A 24,219-nucleotide genomic window follows, 5' to 3' on the forward strand; every position below is an offset into this window, starting at 1 on the left:
GCCTGTTCGAAGTTCAATTGCCGATGAAGTTGAGCAGTATGTAATCGAAATATCTGAGTTGGCCTCGACTGCTTGTGGCTGTGGTCCTGAGGGAGACGCATCTTCCAGTCCGGAGATTGTTGCATTTGCTGTAGATGTGGGCTCACAGGTTTGACTGGTGGTTGCCCGTCGCTGTTGCGTATTCCACAATCTGCAGATGGTGGTTGCATTTATGCCCGCATGTTTGTTCTACTGCCACATTGAGTTAACCTGATAATTTTAATCCGCTCCGCGGTGCGTGGCATCAATCCGGTTGGATCGAACCCGGTTTGATGAAATTTGATTGAAAATAAGGCGAGATCCGAACATAATAATTGAGATTTGTTGGGCTTTGGCCTATTTCGGTGCAGGCCGGCCTTAACCCATCGCCACGTAGCAGCCAAATTGCTATCTCTCATATGGACCCGGCATCTGTTTCCAGCTGTACTCGGCGGCCGCGGACTGCACACTGTGAAGCGCGCGCAGGCAGGCAGGATAAAATAGAGGCTGTTCGGCGTCCGGGATCCTAACCGTCCCCTCCGGTGCCCCCGCGTCGCTCATCCGTCCAACCACAAACGCACCGTCTTCACCCCCCACCCCCTTTTTGGCTACGCTCCAAAGGAGAGAGAACGCGACAAGGCTCGCCAACCGATCGATCGAAGCGGCCGTCCGCTCCGTTGATCTTCGACTTGGAGCAGTACGCGTTCTTTGCGATTCGGATTCGTTTCCCTTTTTCGAGGTCCATCGAGCTGCGTAGGATTCGTCGTCCATCGCCATGGTCTCGCTCGCCGATTCCTCCCGGAGTCCCTCCGCCTCCGCCGCCAGGATCCAGAGGTCGCTGGGCCGGTCCATGCGCACCATTCGTTCCAACTTGTTCCGGGATGACCCGCCCCCCGACACTCCACTGGCGGCGCGCTCCGCTGCTGTCTCGGAGAATTTGACGGACTCCGTCGTCGACTTCCAGCTCCGGGAGCTCGCCGTCGGGCCACTCTTGCCCTCCGATTCCAAGTCCGCCGCCTCTTCCGCCAACTCGATGGCTGAGCTTCTCGAGCTCTCGCGAGATTTCTCCGACTGCTCCAGCATCAGCTACGATATCTCCGGCGAGCTCCAACGGCTGGCGTCCATCCCCCCGACGAAGGGGCCGCTAAGCCCCGCGGTGCCCGGACCGGGCGACCTCGAGGCCCTCGGACTAGGGTTTGGCTCGTTATCATCGTCGTCCGAGGCACTCGAAAGCGCTTCGCTCGAGAGCGTGAAACCGGCTGTGAGGGCGTGCGTGGAGGGCATGGGGTCCTCATCGCCGGAGACTCAACTCGCGGCGGCAGCGGGGATACGGCTCTTGGCGAAGCACCGGTCGGACTTCAGAGCGCTTATCGGGGCGTCGGGGGCGATCCCTGCGCTGGTGCCGCTCCTAAAGAGCACCGACCCGGCGACCCAGGAAAGCGCGGTGACCGCGATGCTTAACATTTCGCTGGAGGAAGCCAACAAGGGGCCCATCACGGCGGCGGGAGCGATCAAGCCGTTGGTGTACGCGCTGCGGACGGGGACGGCGGTAACCAAGCAGAACGCGGCGTGCGCATTGCTCAGCCTGTCGACGATCGAGGAGAACCGAGCGACGATCGGGGCGTGCGGGGCGATCCCGCAGCTGGTGGCGCTGCTTATGGACGGCACGACCCGGGGGAAGAAGGACGCGCTGACGACGCTGTACAAGCTGTGCTCAACTCCGCGGAACAAGGAGCGGGCGGTGAGCGCGGGGGCGGTGCCGCTGCTGGTGGAGCTGGTGGGGGAGCGCTGCGGGGGCACAGCAGAAAAGGCGCTGGTGGTGCTCGGGACTCTGGCAGCGATACCGGAGGGAAGGGAGGCGATGGTGGAGGCCGGAGCGATCCCAGTACTCGTGGAGGCGATGGAGGCGGGACCGACGAGGGGGAAGGAGTTCGCCGTGCAGGCGCTGCTCCAGCTCTGCGCCGACAGCACCCGCAACCGAGGGCTCCTCATCCGCGAAGGCGCCATCCCGCCGCTAGTGGCGCTCTCATACTCCGGCTCCTCTCGGTCCAAGCACAAGGTAAGGAATCACCGGGCCTTCTTCTCGTCGAGTGCGCTCTTAGGAGATACTTCCTTTCCTAAAGCCATTTCTCCTCTACAGGCGGAGATCCTCCTCGGGTACTTGCGAGAGCAGCAGCGGTAGGAAGGTGGGACTACGCCGGCCACGGCCACGGCCACGGCCAGGTAACGTTTATTTGGTAGTGACAGCGAATATTACCAAGTTACCCTTTGTGTATGTGCATGTGTATTCTTCTCTACCTTAAATAACTATATAGATATATTTATTTATTGTAATGTGCGAGTGTGAAGATGTATTTATTAGCGTGTTTAGTAAGTTAGATATGGCCCATGTAATTGAATGGACGAGCACTAAAATCTCAATCATTACATTCCAATTGCCACCGTTACGAATTCCACTACAATTAAGAACAGAACGTGGGCACTAAGACATCAATCTGAGTCATCATCATCACATGCACGATACAAAAACTCAATCACATCCAAACAATCACACTAACAACAGGGTATCTGATGGCGATGGCATTAAAATGATGATGATACAATTGGGCCGGTCCTGTGCTTCGAAATCACTAATCACGAATAATAATTGATAATAACGTGATAATAACAATAATTGATATATAAATAGAAAAGATACTTCAGACTACTTTCCCTCCAAAAAAAAAAACCCTAAACCCCCAATTCTTCCCTCCCTTTTCCCCCGACGCTTCAAATCCCCACAACTTCTCTCCCCACCAAAATCTTACTCCAAATCATGAACTCGATGCGCTCAATAATTATCATGGCGATGCGATCCCGCCTCTTACCATTCCCCTCTTCCTTCCACTCCCCGCCTCCCCACCTCCTCCCCTTGATACAATCCTCCCCGTTACTCAGGTCCAGGGCTCAGCCGCCGCCCCTCTGCCTTGCTCGATCCCCATTCCGTTCCTCCAGTTCGTGCCCCGCCGTCGCCGTCCTCGCCGCCCACGATCCGCTGCCGATGGAGTCACCGTCGCCGTTCGGCGAGATTCACGTGATCCTGGGCCCCATGTTCGCCGGAAAGACCACCGCCCTCCTCCGCAGGATGCAGGACGAGGTGGACTGCGGAAGGTTTGGCTTCAAATTTTCGCTTTCCATCAACGGTCGTGTATTGTTCCTCTAAAACATGCGCTTTTCTCCCCCTCCCGAAGCAGATCTGTGGCGATGGTTAAATCCGACAAGGATACAAGGTATGGATTGGATTCCGTGGTCACACACGATGGGATGAAAATGCCATGCTTTGCTCTTTCGGAGCTTTCGTCGTTCCGAGATAAATTAGGAACTGAAGCCTATGATAAGGTACAGAGAAGTTTATGCGCTTTGTTTTGCCAATAAAGTGCTTGGAAATATGTTTGTCAGTATCAATCTTCCAGCCATTACGGTCGAGTCACATATGAAGCTGACGCTGTTTATTTTGTGCAAGCTAAGTCAAATCATGTTGTCTAGGCTAATTAAAGTTGCTTCATGCAAAACTCTGAGCAGCTTAATTATCTGTCTCGTGTTATGGGTTTTGCTCTTGTTATGTTTGACGAAATCCAGTACAGCATATATGTATAACCCAGTGGACAATACTAGCGTGGTTACATGATTGTCTGGCTGATGGTCTGTCTTAAAAGTGCACTTCCTTATGAATTAGAATGTAATTGCCTCTAAAAGAAACTACAAAGTACCTGTGTATATGAAGTAGACCAGCATCAATGCTGCATCAGTGAGGATTAGCAGTTGGTCCTCCTTGGTTTGCTGTTCTATGCTGATTTTTCTATTTTTGGTGGATTTTGTAATAAAAAACCATGGTTGTCTTTTTGAAAGATGATATATTGGAGTTGCCATATGAAATATGATTCTTTTATAACTAATGATGAGTATCATTGTTTTCTTTCTCTATGTGCAAATGCAATCATTTTTAGTATTTGCTTAATGTTATGCTCATGTTGACATTTTTGTATAGCTTAAGGTTGTACCATTCTTTTGTCCATGTTTTTCACTTTTACAACACAACCTATTGCTCTTATTATATAGATGATGTTGGCAACTTTGGTAGCTACTGATTTCTATTAAGTTTTCTTTTTGGCAAACATATGTTTCTGCTATTTGAGTCTGCTGCATGTAATTTTGGCTGACTGCTGCAAGGTTGCATACACACACACACACACTTGTCTTCCTTTCCTTCATTCCTTAAATATTATTCACTAATCTGTCTAAAAATTTGTAGGATCCCTCTATCTTAATTATTTATGTAAATCATGACAACATATTAAACCATTTAGATATGGACGAGCTAATGTTTACTTGATGTCTCTTTTTAAGAATGAGATTCTAAACACCATGCTGCTTGACTAGCTAGCAAGCATAATGATCTGGATTTCTTTGTACATGCATATATGTGGAATGACTGATCAAACACCATAGTGAAGGTCCTTATTGTACATGTCTAATTCTGTTGCTGATGCTATGTCATGGTAGTTGAACGTGATAGGAATTGATGAAGCCCAATTCTTTGAAGATCTCTATGACTTCTGCTGCAATGCGGCAGATCATGACGGGAAGATTGTCGTCGTTGCAGGCCTGGATGGCGACTACTTAAGGTGATTTACCAACATTTACTAATGATGTTCCATGTCTCTTTAAAGAGGTTAGAAGAGCATGATGCGAATTGACCATTTCATTTACATGCTCTGATCTCGGTATAAACAATTTTCAATGTTCTAATAGTCTATACATCTCATTGGAGATTTGGCTGGATTTTCTTCATTCTCTGACAAAGGTGCAAACGAATTAACATTGACAGAAGGAGTTTTGGCTCGGTGCTTGATATCGTTCCGCTAGCTGATTCTGTGACTAAGCTGACGGCACGGTGTGAGATTTGTGGTAGGCGGGCTTTCTTCACCCTCAGGAAGACCAATGAAACACAAACTGAGCTCGTTGGTGGAGCTGATGTTTACATGCCCGTCTGTAGACAACACTATGTCGATGGGCAGGTTGCTATTGAAGCTACAAGGACTATATTGGCTGTCCGGAGTTCAACCCTGGCTCAAAGTGAAGTCATGTGAGTTGCTTCGATTTAGCAATCGCTATTGTATGGTTGGATTGTCAAGATCGTAACATCTCAAATTGCTGCTCAGTGCACTACAACTGTGGCAGAATTGAAGGGTAGAAATAGTAACACCTATAAAAGTGTTAGCTTGCTCGATTTGATTTAATTCTTGTTGACCTTTTATCAAACACCTTAAAGCCACAAGCATTTGTGTTAGCGATCTCCAGCCAGAATAGCTAGGAAACGCATTCTTAAGACAGTTCGTAATAGTGAGTCCATGTTTCTGAGGTCACGCGACCGCGTGTCACGTGCTGCTCGTGTGTCTTTCGTTGGGCTTCGCGTAGGGCTGTAACGGTGATTTCGGGGGATCACGAGCCAGCCGTCGATTTCAAAAATCCCGACAGTGGTATTTTGGTTATTTTAGGAGCGCATCTAATTGATGATGCTTCCAAGTCAACCGCGTCACACTACTTAATGAGTAGCTGAAAAGTGATTTATTACCCAAACTACCCCTCGTGCCACCTACTAAATCCCAAGCCCATCGGCCCTTTCCGTTCGTTTCTTTGCTTTCTTTCTCTCTCGCTCTCTCTCTGCTCTTGACTCACTGTTGGATCCAGAAATGGTGGGGAATCCGGAGCTGTCTGACGGAGATCTCGGAGGCAGAGGGGCCGCGGGCGGTCGGCCGGCGCCGGAGATGCCGTTCGAGGGTTGTGGCGCCGGAAGCGGTGGATGGAAGAGGGAAGAGATGTCCGGGAGGGTGGGGAGGCCGGATCCTGGGGTTTCGGCTCTCGCCGGGGCGAACGGAGCGAGGTACAAGTCTATGCCGCCGGCTCGGCTCCCGATCACGCGGGCACCTTGCCTTACGATTCCCCCGGGGTTTAGCCCCTCCGCGCTCCTCGAGTCTCCCGTCCTCCTCACCAACATGAAGGTGCGAGATCTCTGTACTTGCTTCGTCTCCTTTTTGCTTTGCTCCATCGATTTCTCTGCATTTGTCGCATCTCTCTGACGTGGTCGATACTCGGTTGCGAAATGAGGACGCTTTTCTCACCAGTTGCTTATTTCGTGAGCTTTTTGTTTGGTAGATCGAAAAACCTTTTTTTCGTTTCGGTATATAATTATTATTCCTCAAGTGTACGAGATAGAAATTTTTGTACTAATCATCTAAAATTTCTTCATTCGTGGACATGGAAGTGTTCTGAATTTATGTGCATCGCGTAAGTAGGTCTGTAGTTAGTTTTAGTTCTATCAAGTTCAACAACTTACTCTTCAAGCGAGAGTGTCTCTTCTTTTTAATTGAATCTTGATCAAGTGAAGTTGGTAGAACCACATTATCCATGGCCTTTAAATAAATTCTTATTCTCACTTTATAAAGATTCTGTTTCTTCACCTTTATGTCGTTATCTGCGACATGAAATTATATAAAGACGCCATCTTTGTTGTTGGGCATCTGTCTTACTCTAAAAAATCTCCATGTGTCCCTATTCTGATGGACTTGTGCTTCCAAACCCATCTTTTTCCGAGTTTTTCAGTTTTTTTCTGCTTATAGGGATCAATTGAGGCATCAGAATATTAGTGCTACTCCTAAGAATTCTAGTTAAAGATTAGTGGTAAGCTGTAAGGTGAGTGCTTACTCTCATGCGTTTTTCTGGTGGCTATTAATAGGAATTAATTTTCAGTTTTAATTGACATAGTGATGCAGTTTTAGGTTTCTTTTACTCGAGCAGAAAAAAAAAAGTGATTATCACATTTATGATTCTGAGAATTTCTTTTGGTTGACTGTAACCTGGATGCAATTTTCTAATTATCTTAAATGCAGTTTTGACTGCTTTATGTATGAAAAAGAGCTCTTAGGTTGATCCTGAGCCTGAACCAACTAGCCATATGGTATTGTGCCACTTTTCTTTCGAAATATCTTCTCAAATACCTAGCATATATATTGTGTATTTGTGTTTCCTCGTGAAAATCTTTCTTTTGTTTTATTTGGATGAACAAGGTCTATGCTACTATTTTTGTGATTATTCATGCAGCAGAACATGGGGCATGAAGCTTGCATCTTTTGCTCTCTTTTTTAATGAATATCTCCCTGTATTTATGCTTCAAACATGAAGATATAATTATTGAATTTGTTTTTTTAACTTTTGCATTCTTTGGTGCAGGCGGAGCCTTCTCCAACTACTGGAACTCTCAATTTGTCCTCTGTTATAGACAAAACTGTTTGTTCGTACACATTATCTTCTGCGAAGGATGCTTCAGATGTTAGTGCATATGATGGAGGGAATTCTGGAGATTTTGAGTTCAAACCCCATGTCCCAGCATCGTATAATCTAGGCCTATCTTCATTAAGATCTTTGGTAATTTCCAATCTTGTTTTAGGTAAATAGATAATGCATGTTGGTGGTATTTATTCTCTTTTTCTTTGACATTCTCACTTTGTGTCTGTGTGTAAATAACATCCTGTGAAGTGTGATTGCGAGTGTGAGAGAGGTAACAGTATAACTTTATTTTCTCGAGCCTATTTAAGATTGGTAAAGGCATCAATAACGATCACCATTCAGATGATTGGATTGAAATAAGATGACTGACTAGACATTAGCCGGTCTGGTCTTCACTACTTAATTAATTAGAAATAGAGATGTGAATAAAGAGAGCAATTCATCGGATCTTAGAGTATGCAAATTATATGAATAGAATAGAAGAGATTAAGAGATAATTTGTTTTGCACCTTGACTGTGCTTTTATTTTAACAAAAAAAATTGTGTTCTACAATGACTCCTCTAAGTAATTCACACCTAGAATTAATGGAATTGCTTAATGAGAATGTTAATTACACCCGCCTGATTTTCTTACATAATAACATGTCAAATATAAATGTGGTTTCACATTTTTCAGTTGCCTTGTTTTTCAATTAAAGAACCTGCTTTAGTTAATGCATATGAACCTGCCTACATTACATATGATCATTGGTTGTATTTTTCGTGACATAGTATATTGTTCATTATAGGGTTCTGTAGGCATAATCCAAGCAGTGCAAGAGCCTCCCGTGCAGTATCAAAGTCGATCTCAAGATTGGAACTGCATTACCTGCAACAATGAATTAGCTCCATTGGCATCAGCTCCAAATTCAACTACCAAAGTATCCAATTTGCGATCTAGCCTACCGGCTGAAGCAGCTTCTGGTGATTTACAACTGACAAAATGTTCAGAGCAAAGCTCACAGATGTCTCAGTCTGATCCTAGTGAACCTACACCATCAAGTTTACTTGAAAAATCTGCAGAAGACGGTTATAACTGGCGAAAGTATGGCCAGAAACATGTTAAAGGTAGTGAATATCCTCGGAGCTATTACAAATGCACCCATCCCAACTGTGAGATGAAGAAGCAAATAGAACGTTCTCATGATGGACAGATCACTGGAATCATTTACATAGGTAAGCATGATCATCCTAAGCCACATCCTAATCGCCGTTTAGCAGCTGGTGCAATTCTCTCCTGCCAAGAAGAGGAGAAAACTGATAACTTTTCTTCTTTGATGAGTGCTGAAGGTAAGAGATTTTCATGAATGGAAATCACCTCCTCTTCGATAATCTTTTACTTACCCTTCTTTCATACTGATGCCTAAAATTTCCAGATGAGTCAACAAGTGCACCTGGCCCCACATATAATCAGGCTGATCGTAATAGTACTACTGAGTTGTCTCCTGCATCGATCAGTGAAAATGATGTTAAAGTTGGTTGTGGGCAATCCGATAATCGTGATGAGGTTGCTGGAGATGCTGATCTGGAGTCAAAGCGCAGGTGCCCTTTTTTATTGCAAGAGTCCAAAGTCCACATGTAAGAGGCAATCATGTTAACTAATTACTTGATCTTGTAATATCTATAATCAGGAAGATAGAAATTAATAACAACGATGCTGCTTCAATTGGCAAACTGAACCATGAACCACGTGTCGTTGTGCAAACTTTGAGCGAAGTTGATATCTTGGATGATGGGTATCGTTGGCGGAAGTATGGGCAGAAAGTAGTTAAAGGGAATCCTAATCCAAGGTAAGGTTCATTTTAGATGCATTTTGTTTTTTCACTGACTATATTTCTTTTCTTGTCTGCATTTGTTTTGCTTTGCTTGTGACCCTTTGACAAATAGTTCAAGATATAAAAGAAAGCTATTACAGTTTTGCAGCACGATTCACGTGTGTTAATTTTTTGTTTCTGCTTTTGTGTTTGTTTATCCAGTCTCCTGATGTTTCTTTTAATGTTGGTTTATCTAGTCTCCTGCTGATGATTGGATATAAAACAGCTTTTCATAGTTCTTTGGAATATAGTGTCCTAGGTTTTTCAAGCTTACTATTTTTTTTTTATGTCTGGTCCTCTGTGGCAGTATGGTATGTCTGGTCCGAGACTCAGAGAGACTAGCAAGTTTCTATACTTCTTGTTCGAGTTCTTTGCAACTTTTCCTTTCTAATTTCCACATGAAACTGAGCACTTAATTGTCTTGGAATTTATATTTATCCTATTTAAGAAAGATAAACTACTTTATCTTAGTTTCATTATTTCATATTCTTTTGACTGTATAATTGTTAGCAGAAGAATATTTAGATGGCTGCTAGGATGAAATATCTTGGAGGTAGTTAATGAAGGATGTCATCTCCAACCGATGTGTTAAAGCGTAGAAGCTGGCGTTTCAATAAACTACAAAAGACTTTAGTACCATGCCAGCTACTTTTTCTGCAAAATATTGCTTAGGGTTTAGCGTTTTAATCTATGAATATTTTCTTCATCATATCTCCTGGTATGATTGAACTCCTACACTAGTGTAGATTTTTTCAAGGGAGAGGAAGCATATAAAACCTTGTTCCTGTTACCTATTAGATTTCATTTGCAGAAGATGGCAATTGTTAATTTTGACTTGCACATAGGTTGGCCGGGTTGGGGGGGTGGGGTACCTGCTTTTTTGCAGTCTCTACATTTAGTTGTATCCTTTATCTTTCTCAACAATGGTTTTTGATTTTCTGTCACGATTACATTCTGGTTAGTGGTTACCAAGGATTTCCATGCCAATTGGCATGATCTGACACATGATGTGCTTGGAAAGTATTGGAATATATTAATGCTAAGTCATGCTGGTGGTGTCCATTCTGACAGGCATAACGCATATAGGTTGTGGCAACACCTCCATGCCATGGAATGCAATCCAAGCATCTAGGCACAAGGCCTTGTTGAATGGCACAGGCACCATGCCAAGTTTTTTCTCGTCTGGCATGCTCCCATGTAAGCATACGGGCCCATGCCAGCAAGGCACGCATGATTAGCACATGCAATCCTTGTTGCAACATGATATCCAAAACTGTAACTGTGATTCTTAAATATTGGGGCGCTCATCAGTTAGTAGCCTATTTTCTTCAGTCTTCCACTGTCCTTTCATTAAATGCCAAAATATATCATAGACAAATCAACTATTGAGTGGACATATAAATACACTCAAGATAGGTAATAGGGGAACAAGCTAATATATTATAAACAGTATCCACCGTCGTAGCATTTGGATCATCTTGGATTGGTGTTGATTCTCATGATAAATCTTTAGTTATCAGTTTGTATATACAACATCCACACAGTACTTGAACAGTCCAACTTACCATGATGTAGGTTAACATATGTGCTGTTCTTTGTTTCCTCGGGTACTATCTTTTTACTAATGTGTTACTAACTTATCTGAGACATATTATGATCTCTTACATACTGTTGGGCAATAAAAAGAAATGAACCTTAATGTGTTGTTTGATTTGCCTCGTGGCAGTCCTCGGTAGATTTTAACTTGCTTTACTGGTAGATCTATGGTATTTATTACTCTGTGCCTCGTTGATCTACAGGAGTTACTACAAGTGCACCAGTGCTGGCTGCCCTGTTAGGAAACATGTTGAGAGGGCATCGCATGATCCAAAGGCGGTAATTACCACATATGAGGGCAAGCATAATCATGATGTACCTGCAGCAAAGACTGCCAACCATGAGGCATCTGCATCAATGGTCACAGATGGTGACAATTCTCTGAGCATCCATGCTTCAGCTGCTCTGAATGGTATGATGAGGATGAGACACTTCACCCACCCCTTCATTCAAATGGAGAGCAACGCAATCAGCCTTGACCTTGGTGTTGGCATCAGCCCCGTTCAAAGTGAGATCACGAATGAAAAGCAGCAATGTTTGGAAAACTTCCAAATTCAGCACCACCAACCACAATGTGTTGATTCTGGTAACCTGGCGATTCAAACAACTCCATTGTCAAATTTCCATGGAAGTTCACGCACTAGAATCTATCCGTCCGGAGAAGACAAGGGTGAGGGATTTACATTTAAGGCAACACCTATGTCATCTGATATGTACTATTCGGCCGCAGGAAATTTAGTGATGGGTCCATGAGAACTGCATGCAATTCAAGGTATCTTTAACGTTTTATGTCAAAATAAAGATTGTATGTTATTTTCTGGCAAACCATGTTCTACGATGACCTCTTTATTTGTCTACTACATTGCTATATCCTGCAAATATACACCACTGGATCTTCTTCTAAGCACCAAGTGAGCAGTTCTTTTGCTGTCAGATCTCTTAAGCTATGAATCGATGTACCGAATTTTTTCAGAGGCAGGTCAGATAACTCCTTGCTAATGTATAAAATAACACTGGAAAATGGGGGCAGAATTAAGCAGCTCTTTCAAGCTCCCCAGCTGCTCTCTGAAGATATTTTTTTTTTATTCATGCCATTTATGGATATTATCTTGATTTTGCTATTTCAAGTTAGTAAGTTGAAAATATTAGTTTGTCTGTTGACCATGCATTGTGTTTACAAGATGCTTTCTTCGATGGTGCCTGATCCAGGAGCTTGGCAAACAAAATGATCTATTGATGAAACTGTGTTTGATGTTGTCTCCGTAGGGTTCCTCTGAACCATAAGACAATGTTCTTGGATGTTGTTGCTTTGGTCTGCCTATTCTTGTCCTTTGACTAACTTTCAAGCTCAAACCTATTTTGAGAATTCACCTACACAGCAACATATTACTTCAGCATGGCCAAATGTTGCCTTTGTTCTTACAGCTTGTAACAGGGTAGCAGATGAAGACGAAGGGAAATCAGCTGGAAAGGTACCATATATCTTCTTGCCTAATTAAATACCATAAATGTTACAGTTGATGTACATTTCATACAATCTCTGTCAAAATTGCCATATTCTATCAGATGAATACCGAGTTGGCAATTTCATTATGAGTAGATTATGAACAGTATATTGTGAATTTTATATAGATTTATATTAAAAAAATTAATATTCTTTTTTTCTAAGTTTGTGGATTATTTGTGACATCTCAGTGTAGTGTAGTGTCTCTCTCATATTATATTAGTGGAAGAAAATTTACATAACTATTATACTTCGAATCTTGCAAGACTTTTGAAGTGTGCCTCCTCCTCGAGACACCCAAACAGTTGAAGCGACGTTGGGCGCACGGAATCGCACCGTGACGCAGCTTCCGATGTGGCATTTCCGCATTCGAATTGGACGTGGCGTTGATCACGAACGACTCGTGTGGCCCACACGAGCGAAACTTGTTGGAATAATTGTTTCGAAGAATTATTATTTTATATATTTAGGTAATAAAATTAGTGCAAAAGAATACAATTATTTAGAAGTGAAAATAAATTGGAATTAGACATGAAATAGGCAATCTCATTCTCCTAAGAAAAAATTAGAAACTATAAATAGAAATTTAATATCTTGCATGAGTGAGAGAACTAAGCCTTATTAAATAAGAATTATTTATTTAACTTAAAACTCAATATATATATATATGTATAATTGATAATTTAAAAGATAATAAATATTAAAATGATATTTTTTAATTATTATTTTTTATAGAGGTAGGCAATAATATTATGATTGCCAATTAGTTAATTAAATGTGGGGTTACGCATTAAAGCGGCGGGTGTTATTATTTTAGATACACATGACATGATTAAATGTGATGGGTATATAAACATTGGTGACGCGAGGATTTATTGGACAGCTCTCTGTCTCCCTATCTGCTCCTCCTCATCAATGCTCTCTTGTTGCCTTGCAGCGGGATCGCAAGGACTGGTGGTGGCTTCGCATGCAATAAAGCGAGCTTGTTTTGTTTGATGGAACATTTTGGGTGGTGGGTTTAGTAGATTGGTGTTGTGGTTTTGTTTAAGTTGGTGTGATCAAACTGATTTCGTCGTCATATCTTCGGAAAAAAGGTTGGATTTTTTTTTTATGAGGAGGCATCTCAAAGGAGTTATTTTGTTTCATTTTTGTGTGCTGCTGGTTCGGATTTTGTTGATGAGTTTTCTCTTGAAGGGGTTTTCTGATTGCATTCGTCGGGGTGGGAGTTTGGTTTCTGCAAAATCCCTCGTGTTCCTTCTTCAATCTCCTTCCCCTTTGATTTGGTTTGCTGCTGCTTTGACGGAATTTTGTTGTGGGTTGTACATAAATCTTGGAGTTGTCTGCCAAAAGGGAGTGATTTGCTTTCGACTTTTGGCTTCTGTTGCATCGATTCCTAATTTTTCAAGTTGTTTTTCTCCCTCTTGTCTTTTTTTTTCTTTTTCTTTTTTGTCCCCCCTTAATTTTGTTATATTTCCAATAGCTTAGAGATTGTTCCCATCCACACCTTTTGGTCGCAATAAGCTACCGGTTAAGATTTAGCGCTGTTTGCAAGTCAATTTTTGTGGGCAAAAAAGGGAAATCATGCATTTCTATGGTAAATGGCTGCATTTTCCCCATCCATCCTTTTCCGGTTCTTCTTGTAGAATTCTAATGGTGATGGTGGTGATTGTGATATCAATTGCTTTCTCTTACAGTAATGTTGCTTTCTTTACTACAACTTGTTGTTTCGAGTGTTGGCGCATTCCACATTGAGTTTTAGTGTTCAGAGCTCTTTGAGAGGGTGGTGTTGTGTCACCGGAGCGGCTATTTTCTTATGGAGCTCTTCTTTGAAGACACTGTTCCTGCCTCCCATTTGTGTTAATTCGTATACCAACTATTCGCATGACCTTTTGATTCTCCTCTCTGATGTGTTCTGTGACAGAATTCCACAGATGGAGGTGGCCGACTTCACTAAGATCGTGATCCACAGAATCCAAAAGCTTGAACCCGAGAATGCTATGAAGCTCATTGGCTACCTTCTCTTGAAGTATACAGATCAAGAAATCATGGAATTTGCTTTTGGGCCTGACCATCAGATCCTTTCTCTGATAAGTGAAGCCAAAGCATATCTTAATTTGTCTCACAAGTCTAGCATTTCTAGTCCTATGCAGTCCCTCCTTGATCAGCAGCTCCACCATATGTCATCTTCTTCCCCGACCATTCCACTTCCTTTCCCTTCGCCGTCCAACTTTCGCGGCCCTGCTCCACTGCTGGACCCTCATCTACCATCTGATCAGATGCCAATTTCTCATAATTTAGGACTCCCACCTTCTTCGTATGCTGATCTGATCGGAGGGCTTTATGACCAAGCTGAACTCCTGAGCTTGAAGAGCCAGTTGCATCATTTCCATAGCAGCTACTTCCCCGAGGCTACGTTGGCTAGAGATTTGGGTTCGAGGACCAACATGAGGTTGCGCCCTGGGTGGTTGGAATCTCTGCCCAGAGCTTGCCATTACTATTACAAGGGCTACTGTAAGAATGGCTTCAACTGTCGGTTCTTCCATGGTCAGGCCATCCCCGATGGTTTCTCTGCTATACATAATCCAAATATGAATGAGTCTGGTAATGATGATCATGTTTTTGCACCCGAGTCTCTTCGAAAGTTAGAATTTGAGATCGCAGAGCTCTTGAAATCAAAGCAAGGGATGCCTGTTTCTATAGCCTCTTTGCCGACCATGTATCTTGAGAAGTATGGTAAAATGCTTCAGGCTGATGGATACCTAACAGAGAGCCAGCGTCATGGGAAGGGTGGCCTCAGCTTGACAAGGTTGCTCAGCCGATTGAATAACAGTATTCGGATTATTGACAGGTACTTCATTATTCTACGGGGCTGTTTTATTTTTTTCTCAGAGCTTGCGGTTCAATGTTTCCTGAAAAAGGGCCATCTGCAAATGCTTGGAAAGTAATAGCTTATTATGGTTCAAATGCAGACCGCATGGGCAGCATTCGGTTGTCCTTGCAGAAGATGCTCCCAAGTATATGGAGTACTGGAGTGAGAGAAACGATCACGGAGCAGTAATCGCTAGCTCCCATCAGATATATCTTACTTTCCCAGCTGAAAGCACATTTACCGAGGAAGATGTTTTTAATTATTTCAAGTAATTCATCGCTTCCCTTTCTCCTATTATTACAGGTTAAGTGCATATGTGTATATGCTCAAAGTTATCTTCCTTCGTAACAGTCAGTACGGTCCTGTGCATGATGTGAGGATTCCACGCCAAGAGAAGCGTATGTTTGGGTTCGTGAGTTTCCTCTATCCAGAGACCGTGAAAATAATTTTGGCAAAAGGACATCCCCATTATATCTGTGGTGCACGGGTTCTGGTTAAGCCATATAAGGAAAAATCAAAATTCGCAGACAAGTAAATGGATTCTCCTGCTCATCTTAATTATTTTATTTTTCTTCAGTTTATCATTTCTTGTGGGGGACATGCTCATCTTTTCCTCAGGCGTATATCTTAATTGGGTAATTTTCAGATGTCATCTTTCCTGTTTATCTCTGTTCAGAGACGCTGTGAATTTCTGAATGAGGAAACATTAGCGCAAGCTTTTAGTGATATAGGGATACTAAGGATCCTTTCGAATTCTTTGGGATCTACAATTTTCGCATCAAATAAACACTGGCTTGATATTTTTATACAAAACCTACCAAGTATTATATTGAAATTTGCGAAGGACATACTTCTTAATTCGATTGCTCCCTTTCCTGCGGGCGCCCATAGTTGGCAATATTTTTGGCATATTTACTCTCCTTATGAAAAGATCTTGAATTGCCCAAGAATTCTCATGTTGGCTACTTTGTTTGATGTCAAGAATTCTCATGTTGAATTGGATCCTCTTATCATGCGTGCGAAGAATATATGTTTTTTTTTTTCTTTTACCTTGTAGCTAGCGCATAAAATTAGCAAGCATTTTGCTTCGATGATTGCAGCTGGAACAATTAGTAGTTGTCTCATTATGTGTGCCATCTCACTTGCAGAAAGTATGCCGAGAAAATGGGACCTCCTGTTTATTTCCCTTCTCAATGTTCTGCAACGGACCATAACCCTGATACAAGTTAGTGCAATCACCAGATGGTTTGTTTTTCGTATTACACATCCATCGCATATAATCTTAACATATGTTTCGACGTAATGGCGCTGTATATATCGCAGTGCTCGGTATATCTGAAAGTGATGGATGTTTTCAAAGGCGGCTGTCTGGAGATTATGACCTTGCTATTGAACTTGAAAGCAGACGCCTGTTTGATCTGCAGCTCACCGCCAAGCAACCGAAACCACAATCATATTTCAACTATGGAATGGAAGAATTAAAAGTTCTCGATGGTAAATTAATATAGTACATTCCATTTCTAGTTTTTCTGGCATCATCTCAGATCGTTCTAATATTCTGATGTAAACTCAAAATCTTCAGTTGCAGATGATCTCGACCATCATTCGACCATTCCAAAGAGTGGCTCCGCGACTGACCACGTAGCGAGGCAGACATGTGACAATTACAGCAACAGAAATAGGTAATCTGTAATCAAATAGGAGATATCACATTTTGTTGACCATGATAGTTAATATATGATATGATATGATATAATAACTGCAATGCTAGCAGAATAGCACTTGCCATTTCATGTTTCTGTCGCTCTTAAAGCCTTACGACCTGCTATTAATTCCTTTTGCAGTGACCACATAGAACTTCCAGATAGTCCATTTGCTTCTCATCTTGGAAGCGGCGTTTCCTCAATCATATAGAGACTGACAACGACGATACGTAAATTTAGATCACACGCCCAGAACTGCTTTTACATCTTTTTTTATCTTCTCAAGCATCGTCATCCGGAGGAAGCTCTTTACCGATCAGCATCAAAGGCAGAAGCTTCCACCAGAGGAAGATAACACATGTGATAGAAAAGCTACATTAAATAGGAATCAAATCATCAAAAGACAAGCATATATGATGTGATGCTCAGTAATAGATAACTGTAAGACGCTTAGTTAGTGCTCATACAATGTTGTTGACATTTTACATACTACAATAGTTTGACCAAAATTATGCTTTCTCTACATACAAAAGTCAAGTTGGATGGTCATTTGATCTGTAGATACAAAGTTCTTTTTGGTTCCCAAGTTCTCATTTGCGATTGCGATCATGCTTCGACGGTTATATGAATTTATTTTTATTATGTGTCAGCTTCACTTTGAACTGTGCAGGTTGTCATCTTTGTCTTTTCAAGCTCTTCAGCCACCATGATTGATGAATCCTTTGTGATCTCCAGAGCTCATTTATTCCCATGTATGCCCCACACAAAACATAGCTGGAAAGCAGTCCGTCCCAAAAGCAAAGCAAAGCAAAGCAAAGCAAATGAAACAGATGCAGTGTCGGGGAAGAATCACATCCAAGTCCGGAATCCTTGGCCTCTCGATCGAGATCGAACGGTCGAGCAAGCCGACCATCCATGGTGGCGTCTTCTACCTCAGCTTTCGTCTTGTCGGGCCCGCCGCCCTCACCTCGGCTCTTCGCCGAAACGAGAGGCCGCGCCTTGGTCCCCATTGCGGGCCCCACCGCGGCTTGCTCGGTGCCGTCGCCGTCGCCGTCGCCGTCTTTTCCGGATCACGTTCAGCCGAGACGAGCCACGACGGCCGTCCATTGCCGATCGAGAGGATTAGGTTCGTTGTCTTCTTTCCGCCAATGTCGGATCCCGTGCAGGACCGCGGAAGCATTCACGGTGATGCACCACTCCTACCCACCTTCTCCTCCTCATCAGACCCTGCACAACGACTGCTGCTCTGCGCCGTACATTTGATGATCTCAGCAACAGCACATGCTGGCTGACACGATCCGAGTTGCTCTCCGAGGTTGACTCACTGTCGACACGGATTTTTGTTGGACTAAATCTTGACTCCACGTGGACTTATTGCCAATTGGGTTTCAAAACTGGGCTAATTAGCCCGGCCCAATCTACTGAAATACGGGCCCAAGCCCAATTTGACCGGGCTCGGGTCTATAATCTATCTACTTATGATACGTAAACTATAATTGTGTTAACATGACCCAGTCGGGTTTATACTTTAATCATGGGTTAATAATAATAATAATAATAATAATAATTTGGTCTGCAGATATGGTTTGATAATAACTTGACCCTCTTTGATCATGCTTTAAGAACGACATCTCCATCATTTGATTCCAATCATGATCGATCGTTTTGGCCTAATTTAGCCTCTGCCACTGATGATTGAGGTGGATATTTGGATAAGACGATATGCTCCGCGTACCAAGACTCTTACCCCTCGGGTTAGTACCCGTCGGGCCCCACGTATCGGGTGTCTGAGCGTTGTGGTTGGGTATCGCGAAGATCGAGTATTTGGGGAAGAACGAATGGTGGCCAAATCGTAACGGCCGTGACCCGTTCTGACGGAACGTGTTAACGTCACCGGATGGCCACCTCATTCCAGCACCGCCCGTGCCCCCCCTGTAGCCGTTGGAACCGGTCACCTCCGGTGCTGGGACCTTCCGTAATGACTTAAATGCCCCTCCACGGTCGGAGGACGTGATGGGATATGGTCCCGTGATTTGGGATAGCTTTGTTGTCATTTTGGTCATTTGGCGCAGAAATCAAAAGGGATTGACCAAATTAGGGGCCGCGATTCACTGTGCGGGCGAAAACAGCCAGCCAACTGTACACCATAAACAAGTAGAGGGGGATAACAAAGAACGTAAATGTTAAAGAAAGGATTTGGGAATCGAGTCAGAGACTTCGGAGAGACGGGGGAGAGAGAGAGAGAGAGAGTAGAGTCTCTTCTTCTGTCCATGATGGTATGACATGGAGGGAGGAGGTACATTTTCATTTCCATTACATTGTTCTCAAAGTTCATGCATTGTCCTTTGTTAGGGCATGTGGTGAAGATCGTGTTGTAGTGTCTACATTAACATGCTTTTTTACATGTTATTTGTTTTGCATTTGTGATACATAAACTGATTTTTTTGTTTTGTTTTTTATTTCTTGTTCTTGAGGGTTGTTTGTTTGAAACACTGATTTACCTCATTTTCTAGTTTTGTGTTTAGAAAATGCTTTACATCTCTTTGATTCATATCATTAGAATGGTTCAGTTTGAATTTGAGATATTGGTATGAGATCTTCTTTGATTCATCTTTTGTTTCAAGTTTTCAAATTAGGGTTGGAATACAGACTGATTTTTTTTTAGAGTTTATACCAATCATTCACAGTGCCATTATTCCTTCTCTTTCTGACAAAAATGTGTTCTTTTGCCATATCTATAGTTCTGATGATGTATTTTACAGCTCATTCTACATAATTTATGTACATTGTTATCGGTAGAATTCTATAGTTTGCTATTTTTTTCCCTCTTATTACGTATTTCTAATCACAGAGACTAGATCCTATGATATGGATTTCTTTGAATTGGCCAAGATCATCTTTGGTAGAGTCCAAAAACTGGAACCAGAGAATGTTGTGAAGATACTGGGATGCATATTCTTGAAAGAGCCTCGTGGGCAAGAAATGGTTCAACTGGCATTCGGTCCCGATACCATGTTGCTCTCGAAGATAATCGATGCCAAGATCATGCTTGGCATGTTGTCCTCCAAGAGCTGCGTGCCCGAAATGCAGATCGGTTCCTACCCTCCTCCTGGATCGCACACCTTTTCCTCTCCTGTGAATTTTCATGTTACACCAACTTATTGGGATCCTCAGTTTGCTGCTGAGCAGCATCCTCCATCCCATAACTTTGATTTTGTTCCACAAGCATATGCTGATTCGTTAGCCGATGAATTCCTGCTTCACAATCAGCCCCAAGCAGTGAAGCAACTGGATTCTACTAACCATATTGGCAATTATTACTACTCGGAAGCTTCATTGAGTGGCAGCATGGCTTCGAGGACTACCAGGAGATCACACAGCTTATCGGACTTACCTATCAAGGCTTGCCATTACTTCAACAAGGGTTACTGCAAACATGGATCGAACTGTAGGTACTCGCATGCTCAGTCGTTTCCAGATGGTTATTCTCATGTATTTAGCCCTAGCACGAATGACTATGTGAACGAGGACCACACCTTCATGCCTAAGTCGCTTGAGAGGCTAGAAATGGAGATCATAGAACTTCTGAGATCAAAGAGGGGAATGGCTGTGTCTACTGCCTCATTGCCTCTGCTGTACTCTGAGAAGTATGGAAAGAACATCCAGGCCGAGGGGTACCTCACGGAGAGCCAGCGACATGGGAAGACCGGTTTCAACTTGACAAAGCTGCTTTCTCACTTGAAGAAGAGCATCCGGCTAATCGAGAGGTACTAGAAGTGGAACAACTCACTTTTACCGGATTTCTTGGAGCCACCGATGAACATTGAGTTTTAATCCTGATGGTTGGCTTTATTCTGATTGCTTATTTGTCTGATATTTGTATTTCTGGATGACAGACCACACGGGCAACATTCAGTAATTCTAGCAGAAGATGCTCCGAGATATATGGAGTTCAGGAATGAGAGAAATGATTTAGCTTCAACAGTTTCTAGTTCTCACCAGATTTATCTTACATTCCCAGCTGAAAGCACATTTACCGAGGATGATGTTTCCAGCTATTTCAAGTAATCAAATGTGTATATTGGACATTATAAATGGGTAAATATTTTTATCCTGTCGTCTAACACTCATTTTGCAGGCAATTTGGACAAGTGCGTGATGTTAGGATCCCTTGTCAAGACAAACGTATGTTTGGGTTTGTCAGCTTCGTCCATCCTGAGACCGTCAACGTGATTCTTATGAAGAGAAATCCCCATTACATATGTGGTGCCCGTGTTTTAGTCAAGCCATACAGGGAAAAATCAAAAGTTATCGACAGGTTAATTCCTATTTGTAGCATGCTTTGATTCTCTGATTGTGCAATGCCTTTGGTATTAAACATTGCCTTTCAAAACTGATAAATTTATTTTGTTTGTCATTGTTTACATTTTTGCTAACTTTTATTGCAGCAAGATCTACTGCTGGAATTTGCCTGTTTGCCACACAAGTAAATTCTATAATATAATAGGTCATGTGTTAGCAAATGAAACATATGACTAAGATCCGTCGTACCGTACCGTATCGGAGTTTCGACCCGGGCTCGGTATGGTACGGTACCGGTGTACCGGGTGGTATACCAGGGCGTACCGAGCGGTATACCCTGGTGTACCGATAATTTTATATTATTTTTTGTATAGTGTAGCAGTGCTACAGTGTAGTACTGTAGCACTGTAGCGGTACCGGGCGGTTCGCGTATCGAGTACTCTTTTAGTCCAACAACTACATAAAAGACATTTACTTCGTCACTAAGAAAAGGAAAGGTTTTTTTTTAGTAATTTGATTGTATAGTTGTCTAAAAACAGGAAGACAGGATAATAGTTGTGTGCTTGTTTCAAACCGATGGTAGATCGCCATGATGTTGATAGCTTGTTGTCGTCACATACTCCATTAAACTTTGAAGTTCTCCTGTATTGGTCTGGTCCAACCTGTTCTTGATTAGCTGATATTTACAGATTTCTCTTGTATTTTGTTATGCATTGGTGGTGTTTGTCTTCTCAATTTGAGGGGGAGAAAAAAATGTGACTTGAAATGTTGCTACCAAAATGGTGAGGAGTGAGACAAAAGGAGAGACGAAGAGCGTTTTTTACATCATGTTGATTTCCTAAACGGGGATTCAGGAACATTATTAGCTTAGCTTAGAAATGGCAATGTGTTCTGCTTTATGTTTGTGCTACTGCTATGTACCTAAAAGTTAGTTCAGTGATGTCACTTGATTGATTGTGAACAACATTAAGAGGAACATTATTAGCTTTAGCTTAGACATAGCAATGTGTTCCACTTTATGTTTGTGCTACCGCTATGTACCTAAAAGTTAGTACATCATTAAGAGGAACTTTGGTTTGGTGATCGAAGTTTCCGTTAATTTATTTTGATCCTGCATAAGCTTGAATTTGTACATTTCATTGCATTTAAAAAGCCGCTTCTAACAGTTTGGACTACATATATAGCTTAGATAATCTGCTTATAATAAAATTGCTTCAGACCATATATTCTTCCTTTCATTGACCTCTATATCTATGATTGAATCATGTTTTGAGATGCAGAATGTACTCAGACAAAATAAAGTCACACTACCCTTCTCGTTATCTCGATGTAGATCATGATGTTCATTCTGGTGAGTAGGACTTGCAATATTTAATTAATGCAATTTTTTTTTCCTGCTAAGATATTGATGTTTGGTGCTTCCAACTGCATTACCAATTATCCAGTGCCTCGAGAATCTGATACGTCAAGCTTACTTGGAAATCATCTGATTGAGAAGGAAATGATGGAACATCTCTCTGGATTGAACCTGGCACCTAAGACACTAACCCAGCATGATTACTTGGGTCATGGAGTGGAAGACTTGAAGGTTTCTGAAGGTATGACACAACCCTTATATTGATTGACAAAATATTTTAATTTTTGTTTTCATCATTAGCTAACATCTATTTATCTGATTGTCCATTATTGTCAGGTCCTAGTAATTTATTTCTAGATCACTTCAGCTATTCATTTGATGCTATGAATAATGGCCCCACAAGTTATGACAAAGCTAGGCAAACAAGCAACTCATTTGGTGACCAGGAAAAGTAAGTGAGATATTATTCCTATGGAACAAAATTATCATCTAGTCTTGTCTTGTAATTGCAATACTCTCATATGCAGTTTTTCAATTATAAGTAACTGATAAAAATGATTGAATAATGGACTGTTGTTTGCTACAGTATCAAGAATTATTATCCTACTTCAAAACAATTAAAGTAAGATTTTTTACACAATTAAAGCTTCTGCAATTTGCTAGCATTCTTCTTCTTAGATAATCTTTATTATGGAAAAGATCACTACATTATTATTTTAGTAGTCAACTGCATTTAGACAAATTCCTTTTCGGTCGACATACTTGTTAAGATGTCTCATATGATTTTTCTATGGTGTATGCAGTGGCCATGTTGAACTCCCAGAGAGCCCTTTTGCATCTCCATCAGTAGGAAGCAGCATATCTACAGTCATATGAAATAATCAGAAGACTCCATTTAAAAATTGGATACATCGGTTGACTCGGGCCAACTAATCAATGGAAGTTCCATGAGCTCTATACCCAACGACTAAGAGACAAGTGCTTCTCCATTTGTTACTTGGGAAGCCTAGGAAGGCACAGCTACACGTTTCAAGGCAGCACCACACTTGTCATTGTATATACTGAAGCAAAATTTCTGTTTTCTTAGAAGAGAACGGCTAACTTATCATATAGATGAAAGACAAGGAGTATCAAAGTTAGAAGAAACAAAGCTAAAATATGATACATGAGATGGCATACAGCATACATCACTAATTGCTAATTTCAGTGGCTATTTGAGGTCATGGCTTGTTTGTCCTGATGAAAGAAGGGGATCATAAGATGTGACATTTCTAGTGGTTTGTGATAAACAAATGAAGCTGAAGTCCTCTGAATGTGAATAACTTTTAGGATATCTATCTATAGTATTGCACATGATATTGCAAAGAACAGTAGCTGCTGCTGCCATTATTGAGATCTCTATTTTTCTTTGTCCTTTGGAATTGTGATATCCATTGAATTTGCAACAACAAAGTAGTTAGTAAAAATATAATTTGCCTTTAATTTTGGCCCCATCTAAATACGACAGTTATATCCACTGTATTCCTGATCTCTCCTAACATCTGAATAGATAGCAGCATTTTTTGTTTGTGCATGTAACACATTGTTAGCATGCATCTATCCTTGTCATTCTCGTGAATCGAGGAACCCAATCAAATCCTCCTTTTGCAGATGAACATAAGCTAGAGCATATCTAGCCTCATCCATAACCT

General features: G+C 42.1%; 5 protein-coding genes across 10 annotated transcripts; all 5 read left to right on the forward strand.

The window, feature by feature from the left end:
- Nucleotides 1-178: 178 nt before the first annotated feature.
- LOC103979874 (U-box domain-containing protein 4-like) lies at nucleotides 179-4,682 on the forward strand. Of its 3 annotated transcripts, none has more exons than XM_065143330.1 (3): nucleotides 179-2,077; nucleotides 2,159-2,241; nucleotides 4,561-4,682. In XM_065143330.1, exons 1-2 carry the CDS (start codon nucleotides 794-796, stop codon nucleotides 2,198-2,200), a joined length of 1,326 nt encoding a protein of 441 aa, XP_064999402.1. In that variant the 5' UTR covers nucleotides 179-793; the 3' UTR covers nucleotides 2,201-2,241; nucleotides 4,561-4,682. The 3 variants fall into 3 exon arrangements, with proteins under 3 accessions (XP_064999402.1, XP_064999403.1, XP_009394383.2); XM_065143331.1 differs by lacking the exon at nucleotides 4,561-4,682 and adding an exon at nucleotides 2,956-2,974; XM_009396108.3 differs by lacking the exon at nucleotides 4,561-4,682 and having other exon boundaries at nucleotides 2,159-2,352.
- Nucleotides 2,480-5,297, forward strand: LOC103979875 (thymidine kinase-like). Its single transcript, XM_018823337.2, has 4 exons — nucleotides 2,480-3,168; nucleotides 3,252-3,396; nucleotides 4,561-4,682; nucleotides 4,886-5,297. Exons 1-4 carry the CDS (start codon nucleotides 2,834-2,836, stop codon nucleotides 5,145-5,147), a joined length of 864 nt encoding a protein of 287 aa, XP_018678882.2. The 5' UTR covers nucleotides 2,480-2,833; the 3' UTR covers nucleotides 5,148-5,297.
- Nucleotides 5,298-5,698: 401 nt separating this feature from the next.
- LOC103979876 (WRKY transcription factor SUSIBA2) lies at nucleotides 5,699-11,697 on the forward strand. The gene is made up of 6 exons (XM_009396110.3): nucleotides 5,699-6,059; nucleotides 7,288-7,482; nucleotides 8,133-8,673; nucleotides 8,760-8,925; nucleotides 9,015-9,173; nucleotides 10,997-11,697. The coding sequence occupies exons 1-6, from the start codon at nucleotides 5,751-5,753 to the stop codon at nucleotides 11,544-11,546; spliced, it is 1,920 nt and encodes a 639-aa protein (XP_009394385.2). The 5' UTR covers nucleotides 5,699-5,750; the 3' UTR covers nucleotides 11,547-11,697.
- Nucleotides 11,698-13,159: 1,462 nt separating this feature from the next.
- Nucleotides 13,160-17,392, forward strand: LOC103979873 (zinc finger CCCH domain-containing protein 18). Of its 4 annotated transcripts, none has more exons than XM_009396103.3 (8): nucleotides 13,160-13,309; nucleotides 14,219-15,145; nucleotides 15,267-15,434; nucleotides 15,518-15,697; nucleotides 16,315-16,391; nucleotides 16,490-16,660; nucleotides 16,749-16,848; nucleotides 17,011-17,392. In XM_009396103.3, the coding sequence occupies exons 2-8, from the start codon at nucleotides 14,229-14,231 to the stop codon at nucleotides 17,078-17,080; spliced, it is 1,683 nt and encodes a 560-aa protein (XP_009394378.2). In that variant the 5' UTR covers nucleotides 13,160-13,309; nucleotides 14,219-14,228; the 3' UTR covers nucleotides 17,081-17,392. The 4 variants fall into 4 exon arrangements, with proteins under 4 accessions (XP_009394378.2, XP_009394380.2, XP_064999146.1 ...); XM_009396105.3 differs by having other exon boundaries at nucleotides 13,167-13,391; XM_065143074.1 differs by having other exon boundaries at nucleotides 13,167-15,145.
- Nucleotides 17,393-19,030: 1,638 nt separating this feature from the next.
- LOC135633716 (zinc finger CCCH domain-containing protein 18-like) lies at nucleotides 19,031-23,942 on the forward strand. The gene is made up of 8 exons (XM_065143554.1): nucleotides 19,031-19,165; nucleotides 19,721-20,636; nucleotides 20,766-20,933; nucleotides 21,008-21,187; nucleotides 22,452-22,522; nucleotides 22,617-22,769; nucleotides 22,865-22,979; nucleotides 23,332-23,942. Exons 1-8 carry the CDS (start codon nucleotides 19,153-19,155, stop codon nucleotides 23,402-23,404), a joined length of 1,689 nt encoding a protein of 562 aa, XP_064999626.1. The 5' UTR covers nucleotides 19,031-19,152; the 3' UTR covers nucleotides 23,405-23,942.
- The last annotated feature ends 277 nt before the right edge of the window (nucleotides 23,943-24,219 follow it).

Source organism: Musa acuminata, chromosome BXJ3-3 (assembly GCF_036884655.1).
Source record: "Musa acuminata AAA Group cultivar baxijiao chromosome BXJ3-3, Cavendish_Baxijiao_AAA, whole genome shotgun sequence".
Lineage (NCBI taxonomy): Eukaryota > Viridiplantae > Streptophyta > Magnoliopsida > Zingiberales > Musaceae > Musa > Musa acuminata.